The sequence below is a fragment of the Neoarius graeffei genome, chromosome 6 (genome assembly GCF_027579695.1).
Source record: "Neoarius graeffei isolate fNeoGra1 chromosome 6, fNeoGra1.pri, whole genome shotgun sequence".
Classification (NCBI taxonomy): domain Eukaryota; kingdom Metazoa; phylum Chordata; class Actinopteri; order Siluriformes; family Ariidae; genus Neoarius; species Neoarius graeffei.
The window spans coordinates 98065712-98093421 of record NC_083574.1 but is presented as its reverse complement, the minus strand read 5'-3'; the positions used below and the strand labels follow the sequence as shown (position 1 = coordinate 98093421).

Here is a 27710-nt window from a genome sequence, read left to right as displayed (position 1 = left end):
AATAATCGGGGCTCTGTGTGTAAGAACAGACGCAGCCCTGAGGAGGAGGAGGAGGAGGAGGAAGTGCATTAATACAGCCCATAATACTCTGCCAAGACGCTACCGGCAACAGGAAACGGTGTGCACGAATCTGGACGGCATTAGAGACACACACAGGAACTGAATCAGAGGCTGCAGGCAGGGTGTTTTACACACACACACACACACACACACACACTACAACTATAACTTTGAGAACAAACTTGAGCAGCACTTAAGGAAATGGGGTTTTGAATCATTTGTAATTAAATATGTTTATTATTTATTCACGAGATTTTGAGGGTTTAATTTTATTTTCAATAAATGCATTTAACTTGGCAAGAACCTTCACCTGTACCCGCTCACAACAAACACACATCACCTTGGGAAAATTATAATAGAAATGTATTAGATGTGTATTATTTGTCTTTATTTTACAGATCTCTCATTTAAAAAAAAAAAAAAAGACATATCTATATTATATTAAACTGGCGAAATATAATAGTTATAAAAAATTTTTATAAGTGAAAAATATTTTTAAAAAATCTGAAAAAATTCTACATGAAATATATAATTTTTAAATAATTTTTAAAATTAAAAATAAACAAATATGTATGAATAAATAAATAAACAAAACCCCACACCCCTAAAATGTAATGGAATCCATCTCACCCAAAGCTTTTCCATTAAATACACACAAATCTTTATAAATGACATCATTAATCACGGCAATCTTGATAACTAACGGGTTTAATGCGAAGGAAAATCAGCTCTGGTTGTGCCAGGCTCTGTATCGTATTTCCGCAGCCCTGCTGTGGTTTAAGGCAGAAATTTACAGGATTTGGGTGAAACAGAACCTCATCAGTACAAACGTTGGGAATCAAATGCGTCTCGTTTGATCGAACGTTGTGTGTGAGAAACTACCCCATCACCCTGAGAACACTCCTCACCGGGCTGGAGAGCAGGGGCAGGCCGGTGCAGGGGTGGAACGCTCTCGTGGCCGTACCGTCGATGGAGTGTCTGTTCTGCTTCTTCCAGTTACTACTGCATGGCTTCAGTGAGGAGGCGGGGCTTCGCTGTTACACACAAGGAGCAGAATTAGCTTCAGTGATGCGCTGCACGTGTCCACAAACTTATGAACTTTTACAAGACCACAGCAGAGCAAACACACGAGGTATTTAAAACAATACTTGAGCTTAATGAATCAGTAAATATGAAGTAAACAGCAGAGATCATGCCATTAGCTTCCATCATTATTCGCAACATGAGCGAATACATTTGTGGTCCCTTTTTTCGCCTCACACTCAGGACAAATGAAGTCGAGTATCATTCCCTGGGTTGGGGTTCACCTGAAATTATTCTTTCGGCAATTTCCTTGCCGAGTTTCCTTTAAACTCTGTACAAAATCTGATCGAACTGTTAGCATGCTATACAGCGAGCAAAAAATTGTGTTGTGTTGTGCATGTTTTGATTGTCAGCTATACCAAATCAACAAATGATTGGCGATTTAGATCTTCAATTCCCTTTAAACAGCATTAATCCGACTGAATTATTATTAATTAGCTTGTAACTAGCTACCCGGCTAAGTAGCTAGCAATGTAAAGCAATGGAATGATCTCAGTTTTCATTTACACAAAGTAGTTGACAAACAAACGAACGTGAAATATTGAATTATTTTCAAATTATTCGTCTATTGTTCATTTTTGTTTTTAAAAGAATCTGGCACAGATTGCTAGCTATGCTACTTAAAGTAATACCACGTTGTGAGTTAGCCTGATGACTAGCTGGCAGAGTAAAGCAGCGACACTGTGTAAGCTTGTTTATGTAACACATACAAAAAAAAATGAGTTTACGACATACAATCCAAGCGCTCGGAACTCCAAGGAAATATTTGTCGAAGAAGAGCCCGTGAAGGGAAATCAAGAACCATGCTCAAAATATGTTAGTAAGGAAGCAAAAGAGGAACACTCACCAACGTGGCATGTGCATTGTTGTTGAGAGTCCAACCTGGGCTCGGGGAGTGTTGTGTATTAAGGCTGGTGGGTGTGCTGGAGAGGGAGGACCAGGGATCTTGGTCCTCATCCTGACCAGGCACGATGGACTCTGGTTGGATCTGTGTTTCTACTCTTCTGCCCTGGTTTTCCTTCCCAAACTCTAGGTCCTGAAGGTCCTGGACGTGGTTATGATTGTTGACTCCTGCCACTCCATTCAGGCTGTGGGAGCTTTTAGGGCTGTTGAGCAAAGAAGTCCAGGGGTCGTTTTTGGCACTGTATGTATGGCTGGTTTGTGTTAGTGATTGAGGTTTATTGATACTGGGTTCTTTGTTCAAGGGTCCAGACCGGCCCTGGTTTTCAGACAAGACCCGTCTCTCAAGTGTCTCAGTGTGAACTCGAAGGTTTGAGCTGGTTTCGCCATTGGCTGTGTTTATAGTTCCATTAGAATAGCTAGTGTGACTGTTGGTTCTAAGCTGGTGGTTCTGGTTTTGTGTCTGGCTTTGATTCTGATTTTGTCTATGGTTCTGAGTCTGGTTTTGGTTCTGCGAGAATGTGGATGCTGATGACTCGCGGCATTGCTTGTATTTGGCATGCAGGAGCTCTTGCGACAGCTGAAGACGCTCCTGAATCAAACGTGAGATATCTTGAACAGCTTCAACAATCATAGAACCTTCTTTTGAATCTGGTGACAGCAGAAGCCGTCTACAAGTTGTCGGTTTGGGTGAAGTCCTGGACTCATCCGATTCTCCTCGGTCCACTCGAGACCGGCTCCTTGGACTTAGCGGAGTTTGAAAGAAAGAAGTCTGGCTCCACTCGCCGTTCCTTGTCCCATTCCTGTCATTCGTTTGAAGACTAGGAGGATCTTTGGTCTTCTTGAATGGCCCTTCATCCCCTGGAGGTGTGAAGAGAGAGTCAGGAAGAAGATGAGGTGATGTTGGGTCGCAAAAGTTCAGCCTCTGCGCGATGCGAGCAATGACTTCCTGCCTCTCCTGGAGCAATGAACCAATCAGGGGGTTCGTTTCAGCTGAGGAAGCGCGAGGACTCGGGCTGCGGTTTGAAAACGAGGAATTTGAGAACGATTTGAAATCACGTGTTGGAGATGAAGATGGCGATTCCACACTCGTTGCCTTTCCTGAGCTTTCCAAGACTCCATTGGTTCTTGAGAACAGTAGCTTTGCGGCTTTGCCAGGCAGGATGGGCGATTCGGGGTATTTACGCTGGTTCAAGGGGCTGGTCCTGTCGTGAGAGGGTAACGGAGAGCGAAGAGGTCTGCATAAAAGAGGTGAACTCTGGAGTCTGAGGGGGTTTGGAGAGTCACTGATGGTCTGACCCCGACTATATGCACCTTCTAACGGCCCCTCCACAGGGTCAAGTGGACGTTTGCCAAGGAATGAGAGGTCGGAGTGGATGCTGCACTTCAACACAGGGTACTTGGGCTGGCGGGGCAACGACTGAACCCGAACCTTCAGCGCCACGCTGTGGGACACGTTGGGCACTGGAAAGGCGTGCTCCGAAGGCGACTGGGAGAAATTCCATATTAGCTCTTCGTCGGCTGCACTTATTCTGGGAAAGTAAAAAGAAACGTAGATTTCTGATTGTATCTGGATCAAAACTGAAATGATCTTAAGACTCCAACTGGCAAAATGTCAAATGTTATATGAACAGAATGTTCTATTTAAGGTAAAATTTGAGGATTCTTTCAGTTACGTTATGGACAAACTGATACTTCTGTAGATTGACAAAACTTACCTAGCTAATGATGCATCATTGCTAATGATGCATGTATAATGATGGGGCAAACTTGTGAACAATCAGAATCAGGCTCTAGTTTACTGCCGAGTCTGTTCTCACATACAAGGAATTTGCTTTGGTGGTTGGTGCTTGAACAGTTAACATAGAAGAATTTAAACTAGACAGAGATAGTGACTAAAGTCACAGTAATTTGCGCTAGCCATTACAAACTGGGACGTCTGGTCATCGTACTCTATGGATCCGGAACGGTAAGAGATAGAGAATGACAGTTAGTGAGGAAAAGTTGCGCCCTGCCACCCTGAACAAAATAAATAATTAAAAAAAAACCTGATTGTAAAAAAAAAAAAAAATCATGAAAATTGACAGAGTTATAAGTGATTGAAAAAAATTTTGTTTTCATGGATTATTCCGGATCAGCGACCCAGATCAGCACCAAAAGTCATCATGTAATTCCATCAAGAGGCATTCATGTGAGATTTGGTGATAATTGGTGGAAAACTGAGGGAGAAATAGAGTCCTAAAAAAGGTTAGGATAATAATAATAATAATAATAATAATAATAATAATAATAAAAGTAGAAAGATCCTGAGTGAGAGTAACAATTTGCGCCAGCGCTGCTCGCACAAATTAAAAAATAAAAACAAAAGTGGTTATATAAATAGAATAAAAATTAAGAAGAATAAAAAAATAGACCAGTTTGAAAAGTGGACATGTTTAAGGGGGATATGCATGGGTTGTTTTGAAGTCCAAGCTGTACAGTGTGTCCAAACAAACACAGATTAGCAGTATAGTGAGGGATTCCCAATTGTCCAATCAAAGGCCTGCTTGGTCGAAAAACCACCTTGCACAGGAGGTGGAGCAATACACGAGGATATGGAAGGAAAAAGCAACACACAACTGTTTGCAGTTCTTCTTTTTTGATGGATTGTTGAACCACGTCTAAGGTAAGTAAGTGCGTCTAAACTTTTGACTGGTACTGCACCTCTGTATACTGTACAGATGTCATTACTGAGGCCAAAGTCAGTCAATGATGGAGCGCTAGTCAGTTTGGAAAAATGCTATTTAGATTGTCCACCAAAATAATGCACAATTTACTGAATAAATCAAACTATCATACTTAACCAAACACACACACACACCAACATAAGGTGTGTAGTTTGATGTATAAATACATACATGCACACACTTTAAAAAAAAAAAAAATTATTCTATCCACATTCACTGGATATGAACAATTGCACGCTCTGATTGGCTACTCTACTACTAGGATATCAGCTCATATATTGTGAGTAGAGAAAAACAAAAATGGCAGAGTGCATTAAGTCAGATACATTAGTTTATCATCAAGTACTTAAAAGAAACAGAAATGGCTAAATGAAAGAATATAGTCGTCCCCCCTAGCCTGGCAAGCCAGACTAAATGTGAATATTTAGTCTGGTCTCGCTCGTAGACATTTCCGACGGGTGTAGGAGGAACAACCCGCTGTCTTTCAGACTGTCTCTGTGCGTATAGGCCAACGCTCTGACCAATCAGCGCAACAGTGACTGTGACGTAGTCAGAGCGACAGAAAGCAGTGGGGGAGGCCTTGAAATAAATAATTTTTCAAAATGCGTATTAATTAATAAACAGGTTCTAGATATTAAGAAGTTTGGAGATAATGACCACAAGTTTGGAGTCTGTACCACATACTTAACATACACTCTTATTTTTTCCAAGTGTTTTTCAAGGGTTTGCTTAAACTGTTTTTGAGAGTTTTTATTTAGTGGTGTTTGGTGAAATAATTTCCCTTAAATTTAAAATAACGGGAAAATAAGAAACAATCAAAAAGTAATGTTTCAAAGCTGTTTATTAATTCTTCGTACTGCACAAACTAGCCCCATCCTTTTGGCTACGAGCGGAGCAGCTGGTAGATCAGACTTTTGCCATAGCCGGTCGGCAAAACAGCGACAACACCCTTCTTGAAAAGGAATGAGCGGAGAGCCTCTTCCTGCTCATGTTTCAACGAAAACTCCAAGTCTAATTCTTCTAAAACTGATTCCAAAGCGGAGTCAAACGCGCGCTGTTCACTAGCCATAGCCATCTTTCCTGCTGTGCTTTCTCCAGCGTCGCGCAGCTTTGTCGTCACTCCTGCAAAAGCCCGCCCAAAGAATCCAAACAAAAACCTTGCGTTGTGATTGGCGGGCACGATTTGATGCCCGGGGTGTTTTTGTTGATATGGTGCGAGGCTAGACCCACTCGTAGGCAAAAATATTTTTGGCCGCTAGGCGGGTGGGTCTGTGATGACCTGGCGACTTGTCCAGGGTGTACCCCGCCTTTCGCCCGTAGTCAGCTGGGATAGGCTCCAGCTTGCCTGCGACCCTGTAGAAGGATAAAGCGGCTAGAGATAATGAGATGAGATGAGGCGGGTGGGTCTAGTTTACTAGGCTACGTCCCCCCCCCCCAAAAAAAAAAAAAAAAATCTCCTGCCCACTCCAGCCCAGTCGGTGGCAGTAATGCATCTTTAAAGGATATGGGACATGAAACATAAAAGCACACTATATCAGTTTCTTTCCATTAAAAATATGAATTAATTGCATCAACAAATACAAAATCATCTATTAAATTCAGCAAAATCATTATATTCGTGATGATTATATGGCATTTCTGCTCGACTCCCGATATGCATTTTTTGCAACCGGAAGAGCCGCTGTCACGTGATCATATGTGACAAAAACTTTCGGGCACAGCACAAGTGGGTAGATGAATGGAGAAGTGGATGACAAGAAAATTGTTTTTATAGTCTTTAAAGTACATTGGACATCATACATTGAACATCATGGTGTATTGTGCTGCTTATGGTTGCAATAATTCCAATGGGAAATGCCCTGGAGTAAGTTTTTTTGCATTCCCCAAGGACCCGAAGCTGAGGAAAGTGTGGGCTCACCTGCGCATGCGCAGTAGGCTTCGCACATGCGCAGTAGGCTTGGTAGGACAAATCCAAGAGGTAGGATAACTTTACAGAACACCTGTTGAAAAAACTTTGCACCTACTGTTTCCCACAAACTGTGTTCGGACCATTTCACTGAGGATTCTTTCAACATTAATACTCAGGTACTGAGCGATATTAATTCATGAAACATGAAATATAAGGATGAGAAAAAAAAAACAGTTTAAATCGGGAAGCTGCGCACATTTGCGCCAGGCTGCACAAATGTGCGCAGCTTCCCGATTTAAACTGTTTTTTTTCTCATCCTTATACTTCATGTTTCATGAATTAATATCGCTATATATATATTTTTTTAAATCGGATCTGCACGATTCAGCCGTGAAAAAGGCAGCATCCGCTGAAAGGCGCGCTGTTTGCATCCCTGCACGGAGGCCAGGGGACAAGGCAGGAATATTTTTGTTGATATGAGTGATCCGGTGCGATTTCGCGACCCCCCTGTTGAAGACCTCTGCGCTAAGCGTCTGAAAGCGGAGGTAAGGATTAGTATTATAATTTTGGGTGTATCAATTATTGATTATCATAATTCTGACTCGTTTCGCCATTTTGAATGTTTTCATCTCGGACTCTGGAAGCATTGTATCTCAATCAATCTCGAAAAAGATCAGCAAAAAAAAAAAACTAGCTTGCAACGGACTTTAGCTAGATCTATGATGAACTTTCAATGTATGATACAAAAATAATACTTCTTTCAACAGATCATTAGCCTTTGAGCAGAATTGTTTTTAACTTACCAGGAAGTGTTATCGAGCCGACCGCTTTCAGTTTCATGGGGATTGAATGAACTCTCACTCTCAGAATCATCTGACCCGTCAGAGTAAAGACAAGATCCATGTTCATGTGAATTTCCAGCTATCGGTTCGAATTGATAGGGTCTAACTTCACATCTCTGTGAAACATCGGGAATATCACTGTCGATGGTGTCCATTTCGGTAACCTGTTTACATTAGATTCCCAAGCGCTGGCTCCTTGGAAAGTTTTTGTGACGTCACGGGTCACGTGACCACCTAGCTCATTAATGAATCCTTGTTTTACGCTGATGTATAAAAAAACTTGAATAATGTGATGATTTTCACATTTTTGACGCCCTGCAGTGATTTAGATGGCATTTCTTATGTCCTTTATACATAATTATGCCCAGGTAAAAATCCATGTCCCATATCCTTTAAGTTAGTTTGCCAACCGCCAAAAAAATCCTAAAGAAGAAGAAAAACAAAATGGTGGAGTGTGTTACTGAACCAATCAAAGACGAAATAAAAACTCTACTTGAAAACAAACCCCTAGAAACTAGTTTACATTAAAAAAAAAGGCTACAACATATGGAATGAAAGTATTTGAAGGTAAGAACGTATCTTTTTTTATTTTTCAAGAATTATTACTATCGCATTTTTCACAAATTGCTCCTGTCATTTCACCGGTTTGTTTACATTCTAAGCGAAAATTATTTCGTCGGACATTTTGTATAAAAGTTTTTATTTATCGAATTTGCAAAAAATAAAAACGCTCCGTTTCTCAAAATCCAGTGAATGTGGATAGAAGAAAACAGTTATTCCATGAAATCCAGTCGTACATGAGCTGATAGCCGACGAGGCGCGTAGCACCGAGTTGTCTATAAGCCGTGCACGAGTGTGTTACCTATAGAGGATGTTTCTGGGCACGATGCCATGCGAGGCGCTGAGCCAGGCACTCAGCTGAGAGAAAAACACGTAGGAACGGACGGCCAACAGCAACGTCTTCTCCTCGATAAACCGATCCCCACTCCTGAACAACACACGGAAACAATCAGATTAGATTAGATTCATGCAGGACGATAGATACACACACAAAATATTAGAGTAAGATAAATACACTACACACACCTTTTCTCCTTGTTTTTGTGTTTTGAGACTTTAAAAGGTGTCTTGTGTTAAACAAAATTTACACATACAAGGTGTACGGAACAAAAAAAAAAAAAATACCCCATGATAAATGTACACAAGGGTAAAGAAACAATTGGACATGTGCAGACAGGTGTGTGTGTGTGTGTGTGTGTCGTACTGTCTCGGGACGGGCTGTAGCGTCCATCTCTCCAACAGCAAAGCGTCCTGTTTAATCGCCGGGTCGTTCAGGTCCGTCGCCAGACCCTCGTCGCTATAGCAACAGTCAGGCAGCAGCATCACTTCGATCATGATTGGGATGTGATTTCGCCATAGCAACATGACCTCTGACCTCGTCCTCCTCGCCTGACGACACTGTTAACGCACAACAAACAACCGCAAAATGTTTAAACACTTCCTCAGAGGACAATCCATACAGTGGGGCAAAAAAGTATTTAGTCAGCCACTAATTGTGCAAGTTCTCCCACTTAAAAAGATGAGAGAGGCCTGTAATTTTCATCATAGGTACACTTCAACTCTGAGAGACAGAATGGGGGGAAAGAATCCAGGAAATCACATTGTAGGATTTTTAATGAATTAATTGGTAAATTCCTCGGTAAAATAAGTATTTGGTCACCTACAAACAAGCAAGATTTCTGGCTCTCACAGACCCGTAACTTCTTCTTTAAGAGGCTCCTCTGTCCTCCACTCGTTACCTGTATTAATGGCACCTGTTTGAACTCGTTATCAGTATAAAAGACACCTGTCCACAACCTCAAACAGTCACACTCCAAGCTCCACTATGGCCAAGACCAAAGAGCTGTCAAAGGACACCAGAAACAAAATTTTAGACCTGCACCAGGCTGGGAAGACTGAATCTGCAATAGGTAAGCAGCTTGGTGTGAAGAAATCAACTGTGGGAGCAATTATTAGAAAATGGAAGACATACAAGACCACTGATAATCTCCCTCGATCTGGGGCTCCACGCAAGATCTCACCCCGTGGGGTCAAAATGATCACAAGAACGGTGAGCAAAAATCCCAGAACCACACGGGGGGACCTAGTGAATGACCTGCAGAGAGCTGGGACCAAAGTAACAAAGGCTACCATCAGTAACACACTACGCCGCCAGGGACTCAAATCCTGCAGTGCCAGACGTGTCCCCATGCTTAAGCCAGTACATGTCCAGGCCCGTCTGAAGTTTGCTAGAGAGCATTTGGATGATCCAGAAGAGGATTGGGAGAATGTCATATGGTCAGATGAAACCAAAATAGAACTTTTTGGTAAAAACTCAACTTGTCGTGTTTGGAGGAGAAAGAATGCTGAGTTGCATCCAAAGAACACCATACCTACTGTGAAGCATGGGGGTGGAAACATCATGCTTTGGGGCTGTTTTTCTGCAAAGGGACCAGGACGACTGATCCGTGTAAAGGAAAGAATGAATGGGGCCATGTATCGTGAGATTTTGAGTGAAAACCTCCTTCCATCAGCAAGGGCATTGAAGATGAAACGTGGCTGGGTCTTTCAGCATGACAATGATCCCAAACACACCGCCTGGGCAACGAAGGAGTGGCTTCGTAAGAAGCATTTCAAGGTCCTGGAGTGGCCTAGCCAGTCTCCAGATCTCAACCCCATAGAAAATCTTTGGAGGGAGTTGAAAGTCCGTGTTGCCCAGCGACAGCCCCAAAACATCACTGCTCTAGAGGAGATCTGCATGGAGGAATGGGCCAAAATACCAGCAACAGTGTGTGAAAACCTTGTGAAGACTTACAGAAAACGTTTGACCTCTGTCATTGCCAACAAAGGGTATATAACAAAGTATTGAGATGAACTTTTGTTATTGACCAAATACTTATTTTCCACCATAATTTGCAAATAAATTCTTTAAAAATCAGACAATGTGATTTTCTGGATTTTTTTTCTCATTCTGTCTCTCATAGTTGAAGTGTACCTATGATGAAAATTACAGGCCTCTCTCATCTTTTTAAGTGGGAGAACTTGCACAATTGGTGACTGACTAAATACTTTTTTGCCCCACTGTATTTGTGCCATTTTTTTTTTTAACTTTACACTCTTCACCTGAGGCAGTTTGTCGCTGCATTCGTGTTTAGTGAGGACCGGTCCACCGGACTGTGCGGAGGGGCAGTGCAGGCCCTCGGTACGACCTTTAACGGAACATTCTGGAGTCCGGCCCTCTGTGATCAGGAGCGTGAGGGACACCAAGAACTCCTCGGCATCGTACTCAAAAAACTCCTCCGCCGCTTCTGGAAACGAGACAAAACACAGGGTTTCAATCCAAAGAAACGTTGTGAATGTTCATCATCATTATTACACACACACAGAGTTTCTATCACAGCATTACACTATATCATTAATATCAGGCAGTGTTTCATGTATTTATTTGATTCACATTATTGTTGATCTCAGATTCACACAACAGAGTAACACACAAGCCCACAAACACTGAATTTAGACTTTGGTTCTATCACACATCAAGAACTCAACCAGGAAATGTGTTGCTGATGAAATACAGATCAGTCACGGAAATATATATATATATAAATAAAAGAGGATACAAAAGATGGAGTGGTTACAGATTTTAACACGGATTCATCATAGATGCAAGTAATTTACAGATTGGTCACAGAGACTTCAGTATATTATTACAGATTAGTTACGGATTTCATACGAATGATGCATCACGGATAGTTAATTTTAAGGACGTTGCTACGAGTCCATGGAACAATGACACAGACATCACAAAGATTGTCTCCACGGTGACGTTATCTGCTGAAGGTAGCTACATGAGTCGAGCCGATACTCACTAATGCCTCGGTCACAACCGGCCGTACGTGCTCCTATGGCCGGTCTACGTGCAAAAAATACAAGAAACGCACGGAGGGCGTGCGTTTGACATGCTGATTTTCGAGCCATAGACTGGCCGCAGAGGTTCTTTGTCATGTCAAACAAACTCTACAGGTGCTTACGTTTTTTTCAGGTTGCAAGACAAACTTACGGCCAACGTGCGCCTTTCTCCACGAACAAAAACAAAACAAAAACAAAAAAAAACGCAGCGATTTGGGAAACGCCAAAAATCGCACGGCCAAAAAAATCGTACGTCCGGTTGTGACCTAGGCTTAACCAGCAGATTAGTCTTTCAATAAGAGACGTGGAACATCTAATAATATACAGAGAACATAACTCTGAAACGGGAGTGAAGTTTACGTATCTCACCCAAAGACTGCATTTGTATGTTTACTTTATTAATTAATTTAATTTAAAGCTGGACTGCCTTTCAGATTTTAAGTGTAGGTCATAAAAAGAATCCCCTCTGACACCCAATTATTTTTGTTTAGTGACCAAAAGCTACTGAATTCAAATCACAGACTTCCAATTTTATTAGTTTTTTAAAAGAACAATTAATGAATTTATCTCCATGTGGCCCTAAATTCTCCGCTATTTTTTCCTGCTTCACCATGACGCAATTCAAGATACTACATCATGCATCACATCACGTGGTGGGCTTTCACCATTTGCGCAAGGCATTGTGGGATACAAATTCAAAACAGGAGAGAAAAATGGAGGACGTGAGTGTGCAAATGAAACGTGAAAGAGCGACTACAGCAACGGAAAGAAAGCGAGAAGAAAAGACGTTATGTTATATACGAAGGAAAGGAAACTCAGGACCAAACTAATAAATATGGGCGCTCAGCGAGCACCTCGGTGTGATCAGCTGTTCGTTTAGCGACAGAATGATGGAACTGTCAGTGCACGCTCAAAGGGAAACCTGTAGATGGCAGTAATGCAACACTGTGGATGCCAGCTGCTGTAAAACCCAAAAGAAGAAGATAAACCTGCGAATGCGCACACGGACTTCCTCTGTCTGCTTGACTGCGCGAAGTGAGCGATTTCATGCACATTATTTGCTTTAATCCGCTCAAATTAAATAACTTCCCAGCCACAGAATGGCCTGATATTTTGTGAGATATTACAGAAATAAACAGATATCACAATGACCACATTTCAGACGGAACTAAATTTCACCGATTTTATGAAATCAAAAGGACGTCTACTTTTAAGTATTTATATTTCACAGAAAATATCACATTATCCAGGAATAAAAGATCTGTGCTTTGTATTTTATCTTTTTTATTTTCCGTGAATGCAAGAGAGATGATGCTACGGAATTTACTGATGAAATAGAACTGTGCATGCCGGGTGCCAGAATATGGATTTATGTTTAACTGTACAAAATGCAGAAAACGGTTCCATCCGAGATGCCAGAATTGTAAACTCAGTTTAAAAAAAAAAAAGTCTAGAACAATTAAATGTTTGCACTGCCAAAGTTCATTATAAAAATATTTTACCTGCATTTGTGTTTACTTTATTTCACAGAAAATATCACATATCCGTGAATAAGAGCACTGTGCTTTTCAGCGAATCCGTATTCCGTGACTCGTCCGTACTTTGCAAACTATTTGGTTGTCTTTCATGAGAATTAAAAAAAAAAAAAGTTCCTGAATCCTTTTTCCCCCCCCGTCAACAGGTTGTCAAATTCTATTTCCTGAAAAGTTTCTGGAGCTCTTCATTTCCTGGAACTCATTATTTCGTCAGGTTTCTGGAACTCGGTGTTTCCTGAGAACTCTACTTCCTTGAAAGGTTTCACAAACTCAGTGCTTCCTCAAAAAGAACCCTTTATTTCATCAAAAAAAAGGTTCCAAAACTCTTTACTACCTTGACAAGCTTCATAACTTTTCATGTTCAATGAATATTTCCAGATCTCTCTCTCCTCACAACTCCTCATTTCCACGAAAGGTTCCTGACCTCTTTATTTCCTCAAAAGCGGTTCTCGTTATTTCATTAAAAGGTTCTGGAACTCAGCTGAAACACGGGTTGAGCGAGTGTGTCAAAAATAACTGAACACACGTACATACACACACAAAGATCATATATCTACAAAGAGAAGTGCTGGATTTACCGCGATCAATCACTGCATGAGAATTTATTGCTTTTATCTCTCTCTCTCTCACACACACAGCTGATTTGACAGTTCCAGGGAAGCCAACATCTTGCCATCTGTGTGTGAGAGAACACGCCTGCACGCCTCCGGCTGGTTTCAGCTCTCGTTCTTGGTGAATGTGGGAGGAAAAATGTGTGGAATGCAGTAAAGGAGGACAGATCACTGATGCTGAAACGGCACTGAGCTCTCTCTATCTCTCTCTCACACACCGGGAGCTGACAGGTAGCTGATGAGTGTAGTCAGGTGTATCAGAGTGACACTGTGACCCTGATGGAGCGCAACATGAAGACGAATAAAGTGTTCTGAAGAAAAAAAAAAATCCTGTAAAGGAAAATGTGCACATGTTCAGGATCCCGTAATAAACACTGCTATAGTTAAAGACACACAGTGATATTAATACTGAGCATTAATACTAGACAGTGGTGCTTGAAAGTTTGTGACCCCTTTAGAATTTTCTATATTTCTGCATAAATATGACCTAAAACATCATCAGATTTTCACACACGTCCTAAAAGGAGATAAAGAGAACCCAGCAGTTAATTTGAAGGTGAAATTAGAGTCAGGTGTTTTCAAATCAATGGGATGACAATCAGGTGTGAGTGGGCACCCTGTTTTATTTAAAGAACAGGGATCTATCAAAGTCTGATCTTCACAACACATGTTTGTGGAAGTGTATCATGGCACGAACAAAGGAGATTTCTGAGGACCTCAGAAAAAGCGTTGTTGATGCTCATCAGCCTGGAAAAGGTTACAAAACCATCTCTAAAGAGTTTGGACTCCACCAATCCACAGTCAGACAGATTGTGTACAAATGGAGGAAATTCAAGACCATTGTTACCCTCCCCAGGAGTGGTCGACCAACAAAGATCACTCCAAGAGCAAGGCGTGTAATAGTCAGCGAGGTCACAAAGGACCCCAGGGTAACTTCTAAGCAACTGAAGGCCTCTCTTACATTGGCTAATGTTAATGTTCATGAGTCCACCATCAGGAGAACACTGAACAACAATGGTGTGCATGGCAGGGTTGCAAGGAGAAAGCCACTGCTCTCCAAAAAGAACATTGCTGCTCATCTGCAGTTTGCTAAAGATCACATGGACAAGCCAGAAGGCTATTGGAAAAATGTTTTGTGGACGGATGAGAACAAAATAGAACTTTTTGGTTTAAATGAGAAGCGTTATGTTTGGAGAAAGGAAAACACTGCATTCCAGCATAAGAACCTTATCCCATCTGTGAAACATGTGAACATTGGAGTGATCTTTGTTGGTCAGTGGTAGTATCATGGTTTGGGCCTGTTTTGCTGCATCTGGGCCAGAACGTCAGTTCATGGCAGCTTGCCATCATTGATGGAACAATGAATTCTGAATTATACCAGCGAATTCTAAAGGAAAATGTCAGGACATCTGTCCATGAACTGAATCTCAAGAGAAGGTGGGTCATGCAGCAAGACAACGACCCTAAGCACACAAGTCGTTCTACCAAAGAACGGTTAAAGAAGAATAAAGTGAATGTTTTGGAATGGCCAAGTCAAAGTCCTGACCTTAATCCAATGGAAATGTTGTGGAAGGACCTGAAGCGAGCAGTTCATGTGAGGAAACCCACCAACATCCCAGAGTTGAAGCTGTTCTGTACGGAGGAACGGGCTACAATTCCTCCAAGCCGGTGTGCAGGACTGATCAACAGTTACCGCAAACGTTTAGTTGCAGTTATTGCTGCACAAGGGGGTCACACCAGATACTGAAAGCAAAGGTTCACATACTTTTGCCACTCACAGATACGTAATATTGGATCATTTTCCTCAATAAATAAATGACCGAGTATAATATTTTTGTCTCATTTGTTTAACTGGGTTCTCTTTATCTACTTTTAGGACTTGTGTGAAAATCTGATGATGTTTTAGGACATATTTACACAGGAATATAGAAAATTCTAAAGGGTTCACAAACTTTCAAGCACCACTGTACCGTATGTCTCGACTTTATAACAGTCGGGAGAGAAGAAAGAGAGACTGATGAAGGAACAACTGTTTATAGCTGCTATAACAGGAGCTAACCTTCTTCATGGTCATGAACCACAACTATAAATGGATAAAAAGTATTCCATGTCATTCTTTAATTAACCTGAATCTGTTCTCATCGGCAAACTGCTGTTCAAGGAAAAGAATCGGCTTCAGGGTGATAAGAGTAACTCCACCCTACTGTTGATTACTTTACTTTAACTGAACACCTTGCTGTGTTTTATTCCTGGGTCATTTTATAATTAACTCCGGTTTCTGACGCTGTTTCTCAAACATGGTCTCTGTAGACTCGTGTCAGGTGCGTGCACGACTCGATGATTTTCCTGACTCTGGTTACACTGGGAAACAAATCGAGATCGTGATTTGTAATGTGTGTGTGTGTGTGTGTGTGTGTGTGTGTGTGTGTGTGTGTGAGAAAGAGAGAGAAACGTCATTGTTTATGATATTTTTCTTCTTCTGTTCATGTTTTGCATTGTGTGTGTCATCAACAGATGGAGTTACAGATGGAGTCATCATGATAATGTTCATCCATCTGAAACAGAATGTGTGTACACACACACACCATGAATATATAAATTATTATTATTCTATCCATATTCACTGGATATGAGCAATCGTGTGCTACTCTACTACTAGGATATCACACAGGATAACTACCAGGATGACTACCAGGAGATCAGCTCATATACCATAAGTAGAGAAAAACAAAATGGTGGTGTGTTAACAATTAATAAAACAGTTATTCCATAAAATCAAGTCGTACATCAGCTGATAGCCGACGAGGCGCTTAGCACCGATTTGTCTATAATCCATGTACGATGAGATTGTGTGGAATAACTGTTTTATTCTATCCACATTCACTGGATTTTGAGAAACAGAGCATTTTTATTTTTAGCAAATTTGACAGATAAAATCTTTAAACAAAACATCCGACAAAATCATTTCCGCTTAGAATGTAAACAATCCGGTGAAATGACAGGAGCAATTTGTGAAAAATGTAATAATAATAATAATAATAATAATAATAATAAAGTATTATTATTATTGGGAAAAAAAGAGATACGTTCTTACCATCAAATACTTTTATTCCACATTTTGTTGCTTTTTTTTTGTATTTTTTTGCGTTTTGTTTCTGAGTAGAGTTTTTATTTTGTCCTCAGTTGGTTCAGCGACACGCTCCGCCATTTTGTTTTTCTCTACTCATGGTATATGAGCTGATATCCTGGTAGTCAAGTAGCCAATCAGAGCATGCGATTGCTCATATCCAGTGAATGTGGATAGAATAAATATTTTTTTTTTTTTCGCGGTCCAAATCCTGTGCTCTGATTGGCTGGCGAGCGGGTCCGTATCCTATGGTACGGACCCCGGTTACGGACCTCTGGCGACTCGTTTGTTCACAACAACAAACGTAGTAGAATTTTTTGTCAACATTTATCTTTTTTTAATAAGATTTATTTATAAGATTATCAAAAATCTTATAAATTTTTGCCAGCATTTCTCAGGAGAATAGCATTAATTTTACAGCATGGATAGCGATAACGACAGTGTTCACAGCGAGAGCGAGTTTTACTACCCTGAGGAAGAAGAAATAAAAGAAAACATTTCAGGAGAAAGATAAAAACCTGTACCTGTTGCTAACGCCGAGCAAAAACATGGCTGAATCCTGAATGACTCAATTTTGTATAAATAGTGGACTACATAGGCGGCAAAATGTAGTTTTTTCCTGCCATGGAAGTGCACTTGTATACCGAGGAGGAAGCAATTTGCATTACAGCCGTGAATGAGGATTCAAAATGGCGGCTCGGCTCGGTTTTTCCCTTTCGGGTGCTCTCGTTTTCTGTTAGAATTTGGTAAAGAAAAAAAATAAATATATTATTTACCAGCTTAAGGTCGGTCCGTATGGTGAAATACCGTGACCTCGGCCTTGAATACTGATCTCGGCCCAGAGGGCCTCGCTCAGTACTTTCAAGACCTCGGTCACGGTATTTCACGAAACGGACCTCCCAGCTGGTAAATAACATATATTTATTTTAATTATTTTCTTCCATTTCAACGCAAGACATTTTTTCTTTTTATAAATCATTTTAATGAGGATATTTTAATTAAAAATTTCCGTAGACATTAAATACATCGTGAAAGATTTTCCTTTTTAACGCAACATTCCTGTATCGCAGTCCGTTCGTGATAGCATCATTTACCTACGAAACGTCTTTGAGAATTATGATAAGTGATTCTGGTCATCTCACACACCCCTCGTCGCAAATCTCTCACGCCCCACAATGTCGCCTGAGCAGCGCGTCCCAGAGCGAGGTCACGACCTGACCTTGTCACTCATCATGACGCCTTTAAACCTAAACGTTTTTTCTTTCAAACTGGACCGACTTGACCTGATGTGTCGTGGAATTTAGGAGGGAATGCAGCTGGGACATGTTTGCTTTCAGACTACATACCAACATTAACTGCTAATTCGCATTACAATTAAAGCACTACGAGTTTCGACTCAAATACCGGTAGCACGTGGTTAAAATTATATAACACCTAACCTACACCTTGTGTTAACCATCTGTTCTACAGGTTCCACCAGATCCATTTCATTACACAAAACAATGCCATCGTACACAAGAATCAAAACAAACATCTCAGACAATCGAGACGTGCATTAGGTGTCATTATGATCATACGACTATTACACGCAGTAATGGTATGAAACACGTCGCTTCTAAATTATGAAAACAGCAGCCTGACAACACAGAATAGACCATTTCAGACTGAATGACTAAACGACTTCATTTTCATGTTCCTGTGTGTTAGCAAGTCGTGCTCATGCATTATTACACGCTTTACAAACAGCGTAAACACAGTTCTTGCCTGGCTCCGCCCACATTAGCGTAACTACGTATGCTTTGCTATGCTATTTTCACAATACAACATTAGCACAATGTTATCCTGTCTAAAAGAAGACTGTAAAGTTTTTTAATAAACTCACATATTTAAGTTTTAATACAAATATTTTCATATATTAAAATGTTTCAGTGTGGAGGATGTCCCCCCCATGTTATAAAACCATTCAGTCTATTTTGGAGATGATTTTGGCACTCCACCCGAGTCCCACACACGCACACACACGCAGAGCTGGCACACATGAACGTGTCCATTTTTCCAGTTTCCACCACACTGGTGTTAATTTTAGCCGCCGCCTGTCAGCTGGTCGTCAGAGGGGCGTCCACGGTCGCCGCCTGACTAAAATAAACCTCCAGCAAAACCACAGAATTGCATGAAACACTGAAACACACACAACTACTACTATTACTATAGTCTGAGTCACATGAAACTATTCTTTCTCTTAGAATAAAGTATAAACTATATTCACACCTGAGTCGATCAGTCGAACAGCAAAGATATACTATGAAAGCAGGACATTGTGTGTGTGTGTGTGTGTGTTCTGACCTATTTTGTGTAATTTTTTTTTTTTAAACAGCTGAGTCTTTTCCAGGAAACAAAAAACAAACCCCACCACCAGGGGGCACTAGTGAGCCCATACTTTACTGAAATATTAAAGCAAAGCTCCATCATGTGCATTATACAGTATATGAGACTTAAAGTACATATACACAATGAGAGTTAAAGTATAACGAGTGTTAGAGTATATATGACAATTATATTTTGCAAAGGTGCGTGGATTTCATGTTAAATTGAACAAACAAAGCACTTTAACTTAAATTGATCTAAAATATATATCTTTTTAAAGCAGCAATCTATAAAATTAGATTTCTGATTAGATTCTGGTTCAGCTGCCTTTACAACACAAGTAAAAAGATTTTTAAAAAAATAATTCAGATCTCAGGTCAGGGCAAAAAGGACACAGTTAACCCTTTGATGCAAAACATGGGTCAAAAGTGACCCGGCTGAGTTTTTATCTTCTATATCTTTGCAATAAATTAATTCCATCATTCAGTATTCAAGGTATTCCTCAATTAACTTGTTTTTGATCATCATACATCCTTATTTTATTTTTTCCTTTCTTACTTTTTGAATAAAAACCCTTTTTGTATTGCTACCCTTCTAATGCACAACATGGGTCAAAAACGACCTGCATTCATTTTCCAGGTTATTTCATGTATGGCTATGATATACTTTTGAAATAAATTCATTTTGTCATTTACTTTTCCAAATATGCAGTAAATATCTTGTTTTTGTTTAGCACAAACCATCATTTTTATTTTTCCTTTCTTAAGTTATGAACAAGCACAGCTTTTGTAATTCTACATCAAGTTTACACACATGGGTCAGAACCGACCCGCATGCATTTACTCCAGCGTTCGGTGGGAACTGTGAATTGTGCTTGTGTCAGACATTTCACAGCTCAGCACAGCACCCTTTGCCCATCTCATACATGGAAGTAATGTTTTTCAATTGTTCTAACATTACCTTAGAAAAAAATGGATTATGTTTAGGTTCCCTTGAGAGTGAGTCAATTACTTGTCAGAAAGTTACGAGTAATTACTGTTAGCTACCGAGCTGTCGACATATTCTACTTTAGTTAGCTAATTTTATTGTAGTTGGCTTAGCTAACTACATAGTTCATAAATAAATAACTGGCCCCATTCACTGCTAAAGTAATGGTACTTGAAACAAATTATTATTATTATAGTATTAAGACATTTAATTTTAAATCACACTTGGATGACCCGTGTGTAGTAATATAAAAAGTATTATTTGTATTGAATATTCAATCATAAAATAAGTTGATTTCAAAAGATAGAGCAAAGAAAAACTCAGTCAGCATGAAATAACCTTTATATATATATATATATATATATATATATATATATATATATATATATATATATATATATATATTATATTATTATTATATATATATTATATATAATATATAATATATAATAATATATATAATATATAATATTATATATATATTATTATATATATATATTATTATATATATATATAAATAACATTTTTGACCCACATTGCGCATTAGAAGGGGTGTGCATATGTTTTGCATCAAAGGGTTAAACACACACTTCCATATCTGTTCTATTCTCACGGCACATTCCCATCACTAGAAATGGTGAAGATTCCAAGAAAATTCTTCAAGGATGATATTTTATAATTGCATTTAAGAAATATAAATAATATATATGTTGTCATTGTGTATTTACTTCTTTGTGTTTCCTTTTGTGCCTTAATCATCATTATAGTGCTGCCCTGAAACAAATATACAACCGCAACAACAAAAAAGCGCAGGTGTAAACCGATGAGCTTTACGTTTCAGTGCATTTATCTGATTTATTCAGCAGATTCCCGATAATGCGCCTCTGTTCACCTGCTCGCTGTTAAGAGCAGACTTTATCCTGAGGCACAGTCAGCATGGGTCAGGATCAGGTCAGAGAGGTGCAGAGTCGGGTTTAAAGCCCGTATCCTTTATTTCAACACCCTTTAAAGTCTCGCTACACTTTCACGTTTTTGTCCTTAACACCCTAAAACAACTCCAAACACCTCAAAACACAATGTTAAGCTCGTTTGCTTGCTCATCAGTGACCCCGGTCGGACATCCATCACAAATTTTCTCAATAATTCCATACTTATGTTAAACCTTAGCATTTACCTCAGTATACTTATCCCCATCCCATAACCCCCCCGATAACCTTTAACAATTATCTCAGCACACTTATCCCCCATCCCCTATAAAACCTTAACCCTTACCTCAGTCCACTTATCCCTGACCCCTAAACCCTAGTAAAACAAAATCAACCCTGAACATTTACCCCAGTACACTTATCCCCTAAACCCTAAAAAACCTTAACCTTTACCTGAGTACACTTATCACCTATCCCCAAACCCTACAAAACAACCTTAACCCTTGCCTCAGTTCACTCCTTTAACATTTACCTCAGGACACTTATCCCCTATACCCGAAAAAAAAAACACAAGCTTAACTCTAAACATTTACCTCAGTACACCTAGTCCCCAAACCCAAAACCCTAAAAAACCTTAACCTTTAACATGTACCTCAGTATGCTTGTTCCTACCCCCCAAACCCTAAAAAAACAACCTTAACCCTTACCATTTACCTCAGTATACTTATCCCTTAGCCCTAAACCCTAAAAACAACCTTAACATTTAGCCTGGTACACTAATCTCCTAAACCCCAAACCCTAAAAAACAAACAAACAAACATACAAACAAAACATAACCCTGAACATTCATCTATGTATACTTATCCTGTTACCCAAAACCCTTAACATTTACCTCAGTACACTTATCCCCTAAAACATCTGTATCCCTTAACATTTACCTCAGTACACTTATCCCCAAACAACTTATCCCTTAAAATTTACATAAATACACTTATCCTCTAAACCCTAGAACAACTTTAACATTTACCTCAGTACACTTATCCCCTAAACAACCTTACACTTTAATATTTACCCCAGTACACTTATCCCCTAAAACCTTACTCTTTAACATTTACATCAGTACACTTATCCCCTAAAATTTACCCTTTAACATTCACCTCAGTACACTTATCCCCTAAAAACAACATTACCCTTTAACATTTACCTCAGTACACTTATCCCCTAAAAATTTACCCTTTAACATTTACCTCAGTGCACTTATCCCCTAAAACAACCTTACCCTTCAATATTTACCTCAGTACACTTATCCCCTAAAACATTATCAATTAACATTTACCTCAGTACACTTATCCCTTAAAGCAACCTTACCCTTTAATATTTACCTCAGTACACTTATCCTCTAAAACAACCTTACACTTTAATATTTACCTCAGTACACTTATGCCCTAAAACCTTACTCTTTAACATTTACCTCATTACACTTATCCCCTAAAATTACCCTTTAACATTTACCTCATTACACTTATCCCCTAAAATTACCCTTTAACATTTACCTCATTACACTTATCCCCTAAAATTACCCTTTAACATTTACCTCAGTACACTTATCCCATAAAACAACCTTAACCCTTAACATTTACCTCAGTACACTTATCCCCTAAAACTTACAATTTTACTATTTACCTCAGTACACTTATCCCATAAAACAACATTATCCCTTAACATTTACCTCAGTACACTTATCCCCTAAAACCTTACCATTTTACTATTTACCTCAGTACACTTATCCCCTAAAACCTTATCCTTTAATATTTACCCCAGTACACTTATCCCCTAAACCTTACCATTTAACATTTACCTTAATACACTTATCCCCTAAAACAACCTTACCCTTTAATATTTACCTAAATACACTTATCCCCTAAAACAACATTATCCCTTAACATTTACCTCAGTACACGTATCCCCAAAAACATCCTTACCCTTTAATATTTACCTCAGTACACTTATCCCCTAAAATTACCCTTTAACATTCACCTCAGTACACTTATCCCCAAAAAACAAACTTACCCTTTAACATTTACCTCAGTACACTTATCCCCTAAAATTTACCATTTAACATTTACCTCAGTACACTTATCCCCTAAAACCTTACCATTTAATATTTACCTCAGTACACTTATCCCATAAAACAACATTATCCCTTAACATTTACCTCAGTACACTTATCCCCTAAAACCTTACCATTTAACATTTACCTTAATACACTTATCCCCTAAAAACAACCTTACCCTTTAATATTTACCTAAATACACTTATCCCCTAAAACAACATTATCCCTTAACATTTACCTCAGTACACTTATCCCCAAAAACAACCTTACCCTTTAATATTTACCTCAGTACACTTATCCCCTAAAACAACCTTATCCCTGAACATTTACCTCAGTACACTTATCCCATAAAACAACCGTATCCATTAACATTTACCTCAGTACACTTATCCCCTAAAACCTTACCCTTTAATATTTACCTCAGTACACTTATCCCATAAAACAACCTTATCCCTTAACATTTACCTCAGTACACGTATCCCCTAAAACCTTACCATTTAATATTTACCTCAGTACACTTATCCCATAAAACAACCTTATCCCTTAACATTTACCTCAGTACACTTATCCCCTAAACATTATCCCTTAACATTTACCTCAGTACACTTATCCCCTAAAACCTTACCCTTTAACATTTACCTCAGTACACTTATCCCCTAAAACAACCTTATCCATTAACATTTACCTCAGTACACGTATCCCAAAAACAACCTTATCCATTAACATTTACCTCAGTACACTTATCCCCTAAAACCTTACCCTTTAATATTTACCTCAGTACACTTATCCCCTAAAACAACCTTATCCCTTAACATTTACCTCAGTACACTTATCCCCTAAAACAACCTTACCCTTTAATATTTACCTCAGTACATGTGTATCCCCTAAAACAACCTTATCCCTTAACATTTACCTCAGTACACTTATCCCCTAAAACAACCTTATCCTTTAGCATTTACCTCAGTACACTTATCCCCTAAAACAACCTTATCCCTTAACATTTACCTCAGTACACTTATCCCCTGAAACCTTACCCTTTAATATTTACCTCAGTACACATATCCCCTAAAACAACCATATCCTTTAACATTTACCTCAGTACACTTATCCCCTAAAACAACCCTATCCTTTAACATTTACCTCAGTACACTTATCCCCTAAAACCTTACCCTTTAATATTTACCTCAGTACACTTATCCCATAAAACAACCTTATCCCTTAGCATTTATCTCAGTACACTTATCCCATAAAACAACCTTATCCCTTAACATTTACCTCAGTACACTTATCCCCTAAAACAACCCTATCCATTAACATTTACCTCAATGCACTTATCCCCTAAAACAACCTTATCATTTAACATTTACCTCAGTACACTTATCCCCTAAAACAACCTTATCCCTTAACGTTTACATCAGTACACTTATCCCCTAAAACCTTACCCTTTAATATATACCTCAGTACACTTATCCCCTAAAACCTTACCCTTTAATATATACCTCAGTACACTTATCCCCTAAACAACCTTACCCTCTAACATTTACCTCAGTACACATCCCCTAAAACAACCTTACCCTTTAATATTTACCTCAGTACAATTATCCCCTAAAACAACCTTACCCTTTAACATTTACCTCAGTACACTTCTCCCCTAAAACAACCTTACCCTTTAATATTTACCTCAGTACACTTGTCCGCTAAGACAACCTTACCCTTTAACATTTACCTCAGTACACGTATCCCCTAAAACCTTACCCTTTAATATTTACCTCAGTACAATTATCCCCTAAAACAACCTTACCCTTTAATATTTACCTCAGTACACTTATCCCCTAAAACAACCTTATCCATTAATATTTACCTTAGTACACTTATCCCCTAAAACAACCATATCCTTTAACATTTACATCAGTGCACTTATCCCCTAAAACAACCCTATCCTTTAACATTTACCTCAGTACACTTATCCCCTAAAACAACCTTACCCTTTAATATTTACCTCAGTACACTTATCCCCTAAAACCTTACCCTTTAATATTTACCTCAGTACACTTATCCCCTAAAACAACCTTATCCATTAATATTTACCTCCGTACACTTATCCCCTAAAACAACCATATCCTTTAACATTTACATCAGTGCACTTATCCCCTAAAACAGGGGTTCTCAATGTTTTGCAACCTGGGCCCCACCAAAGCTGGTTCATTGCAGTTGGGGGCCCCTCTTCTCGCCCCGCCCCATCCCCCCCCCCAAACACACTCACCCGCAGTGACGCCACCCGACCTACAGCACCTTATATCGACCGATAGATAGATAGATAGATAGATAGATAGATAGATAGATAGATAGATAGATAGATAGCCCTGGGCTAGATTATTATTATTATTATTATTATTATTATTATCATTATCATTATTATTAGTAGTAGTAGTAGTAGCAGTAGCAGCAGTAGTAGCATTATCCATAGTAGACTAGCAGTAAGAAAACAACAAAAACAACAAATTATTTGGGTAGAGCTGAAATGGGGAAAGCAAAAATACAGTGTGGGGTAGTAGTCTTTAAAAAGACTGTTTGGGTTTTGCGCTGTATCGATGGATTGATGATAGTAGACTAGTGAGAGTCGGCACGAGTTAACTCGGCAAGAAACCAGACTAGTGTGTGTGTGGCAAGCACTCACACGGTGGCCACGGTATGCAGACTCACTCATGTGACGTTGCGTCATGTTCGTGTCATGGGCTTAAAATAACCTACACACAAGATTTTATGATAGATTGATGATAGATTTTATAATAGTATTGATTTGTATGTAATAGTCCAATGTCCTGCATTTTGACATGGGTAAATGTGTTGCGGCGGCACGGTGGTGTAGTGGTTAGCGCTGTCGCCTCACAGCAAGAAGGTCCTGGGTTCGAGCCCCGGGGCCGGCGAGGGCCTTTCTGTGCGGAGTTTGCATGTTCTCCCCGTGTCCGCGTGGGTTTCCTCCGGGTGCTCCGGTTTCCCCCACAGTCCAAAGACATGCAGGTTAGGTTAACTGGTGACTCTAAATTGACCGTAGGTGTGAATGTGAGTGTGAATGGTTGTCTGTGTCTATGTGTCAGCCCTGTGATGACCTGGCGACTTGTCCAGGGTGTACCCCGCCTTTCGCCCGTTGTCAGCTGGGATAGGCTCCAGCTTGCCTGCGACCCTGTAGAAGGATAAAGCGGCTAGAGATAATGTGATGTGTGTGTGTAAATGTGTTGCATCTGCTTAGCTACTATAGCCTGTTAGCCCCAGATTTTTTTTTTCCTCCATACATGAAGCCTACTCGCGACCCCCCTGGAGTACCTCCGCGCCCCACCAGGGGGGCGCGCCCCCCCGGTTGAGAACCACTGCCCTAAAACAACCCTATCCTTTAACATTTACCTCAGTACACTTATCCCCTAAAACAACCTTACCTATTAATATTTACCTCCGTACACTTATCCCCTAAAACAACCATATCCTTTAACATTTACATCAGTGCACTTATCCCCTAAAACAACCCTATCCTTTAACATTTACCTCAGTACACATCCCCTAAAACAAGCTTACCCTTTAATATTTACCTCAGTACACTTGTCCCCTAAGACAACCTTACCCTTTAATATTTACCTCAGTACACTTATTCCCTAAACAACCTTACCCTCTAACATTTACCTCAGTACACATCCCCTAAAACAACCTTACCCTTTAATATTTACCTCAGTACACTTGTCCCCTAAGACAACCTTACCCTTTAATATTTACCTCAGTACACTTATCCCCCAAAACAACCTTACCCTTTAACATTTACCTCAGTACACTTCTCCCCTAAAACCTTACCCTTTAATATTTACCTCAGTACACTTATCCCCTAAAACCTTACCCTTTAATATTTACCTCAGTACACTTATCCCCTAAAACCTTACCCTTTAATATTTACCTCAGTACACTTCTCCCCAAAAACAACCTTACCCTTTAATATTTACCTCAGTACACTTGTCCCCTAAGAAAACCTTACCCTTTAACATTTACCTCAGTACACGTATCCCCTAAAACCTTACCCTTTAATATTTACCTCAGTACAATTATCCCCTAATACAACCTTACCCTTTAACATTTACCTCAGTACACTTATCCCCTAGAACCTTACCCTTTGACATTTACCTCAGTACACTTATCCCCTAAAACCTTACCCTTTGGCATTTACCTCAGTACACTTATCCCCTAGAACCTTACCCTTTAATATTTACCTCAGTACACTTCTCCCCTAAAACAACCTTACCCTTTAACATTTACCTCAGTACACGTATCCCCTAAAACCTTACCCTTTAATATTTACCTCAGTACACTTATCCCCTAGAACCTTACCCTTTAATATTTACCTCAGTACACTCATCCCCTAAAACCTTACCCTTTGACATTTACCTCAGTACACTTATCCCCTAAAACCTTACCCTTTGGCATTTACCTCAGTACACTTATCCCCTAAAACCTTACCCTTTAATATTTACCTCAGTACACTTATCCCCTAAAATCTTACCATTTAATATTTACCTCAGTACACTTATCCCCTAAACAA

At 39.6% G+C, this 27710-nt stretch overlaps 1 protein-coding gene across 1 annotated transcript in view; it reads right to left on the bottom strand.

The window, feature by feature from the left end:
* Window positions 1–27710, bottom strand: part of atosa (atos homolog A) — an 89831-nt gene that overhangs the window by 9780 nt on the left and 52341 nt on the right. Inside the window, exons 2-6 of the mRNA XM_060924215.1 lie at window positions 10683–10867; window positions 8785–8978; window positions 8383–8508; window positions 1991–3575; window positions 969–1094 (exon numbers count right to left, since the gene is read on the bottom strand). Of these exons, the coding sequence (XP_060780198.1) occupies window positions 969–1094; window positions 1991–3575; window positions 8383–8508; window positions 8785–8978; window positions 10683–10867 (2216 nt within the window). The remainder of the gene's footprint in view (window positions 1–968; window positions 1095–1990; window positions 3576–8382; window positions 8509–8784; window positions 8979–10682; window positions 10868–27710) is intronic.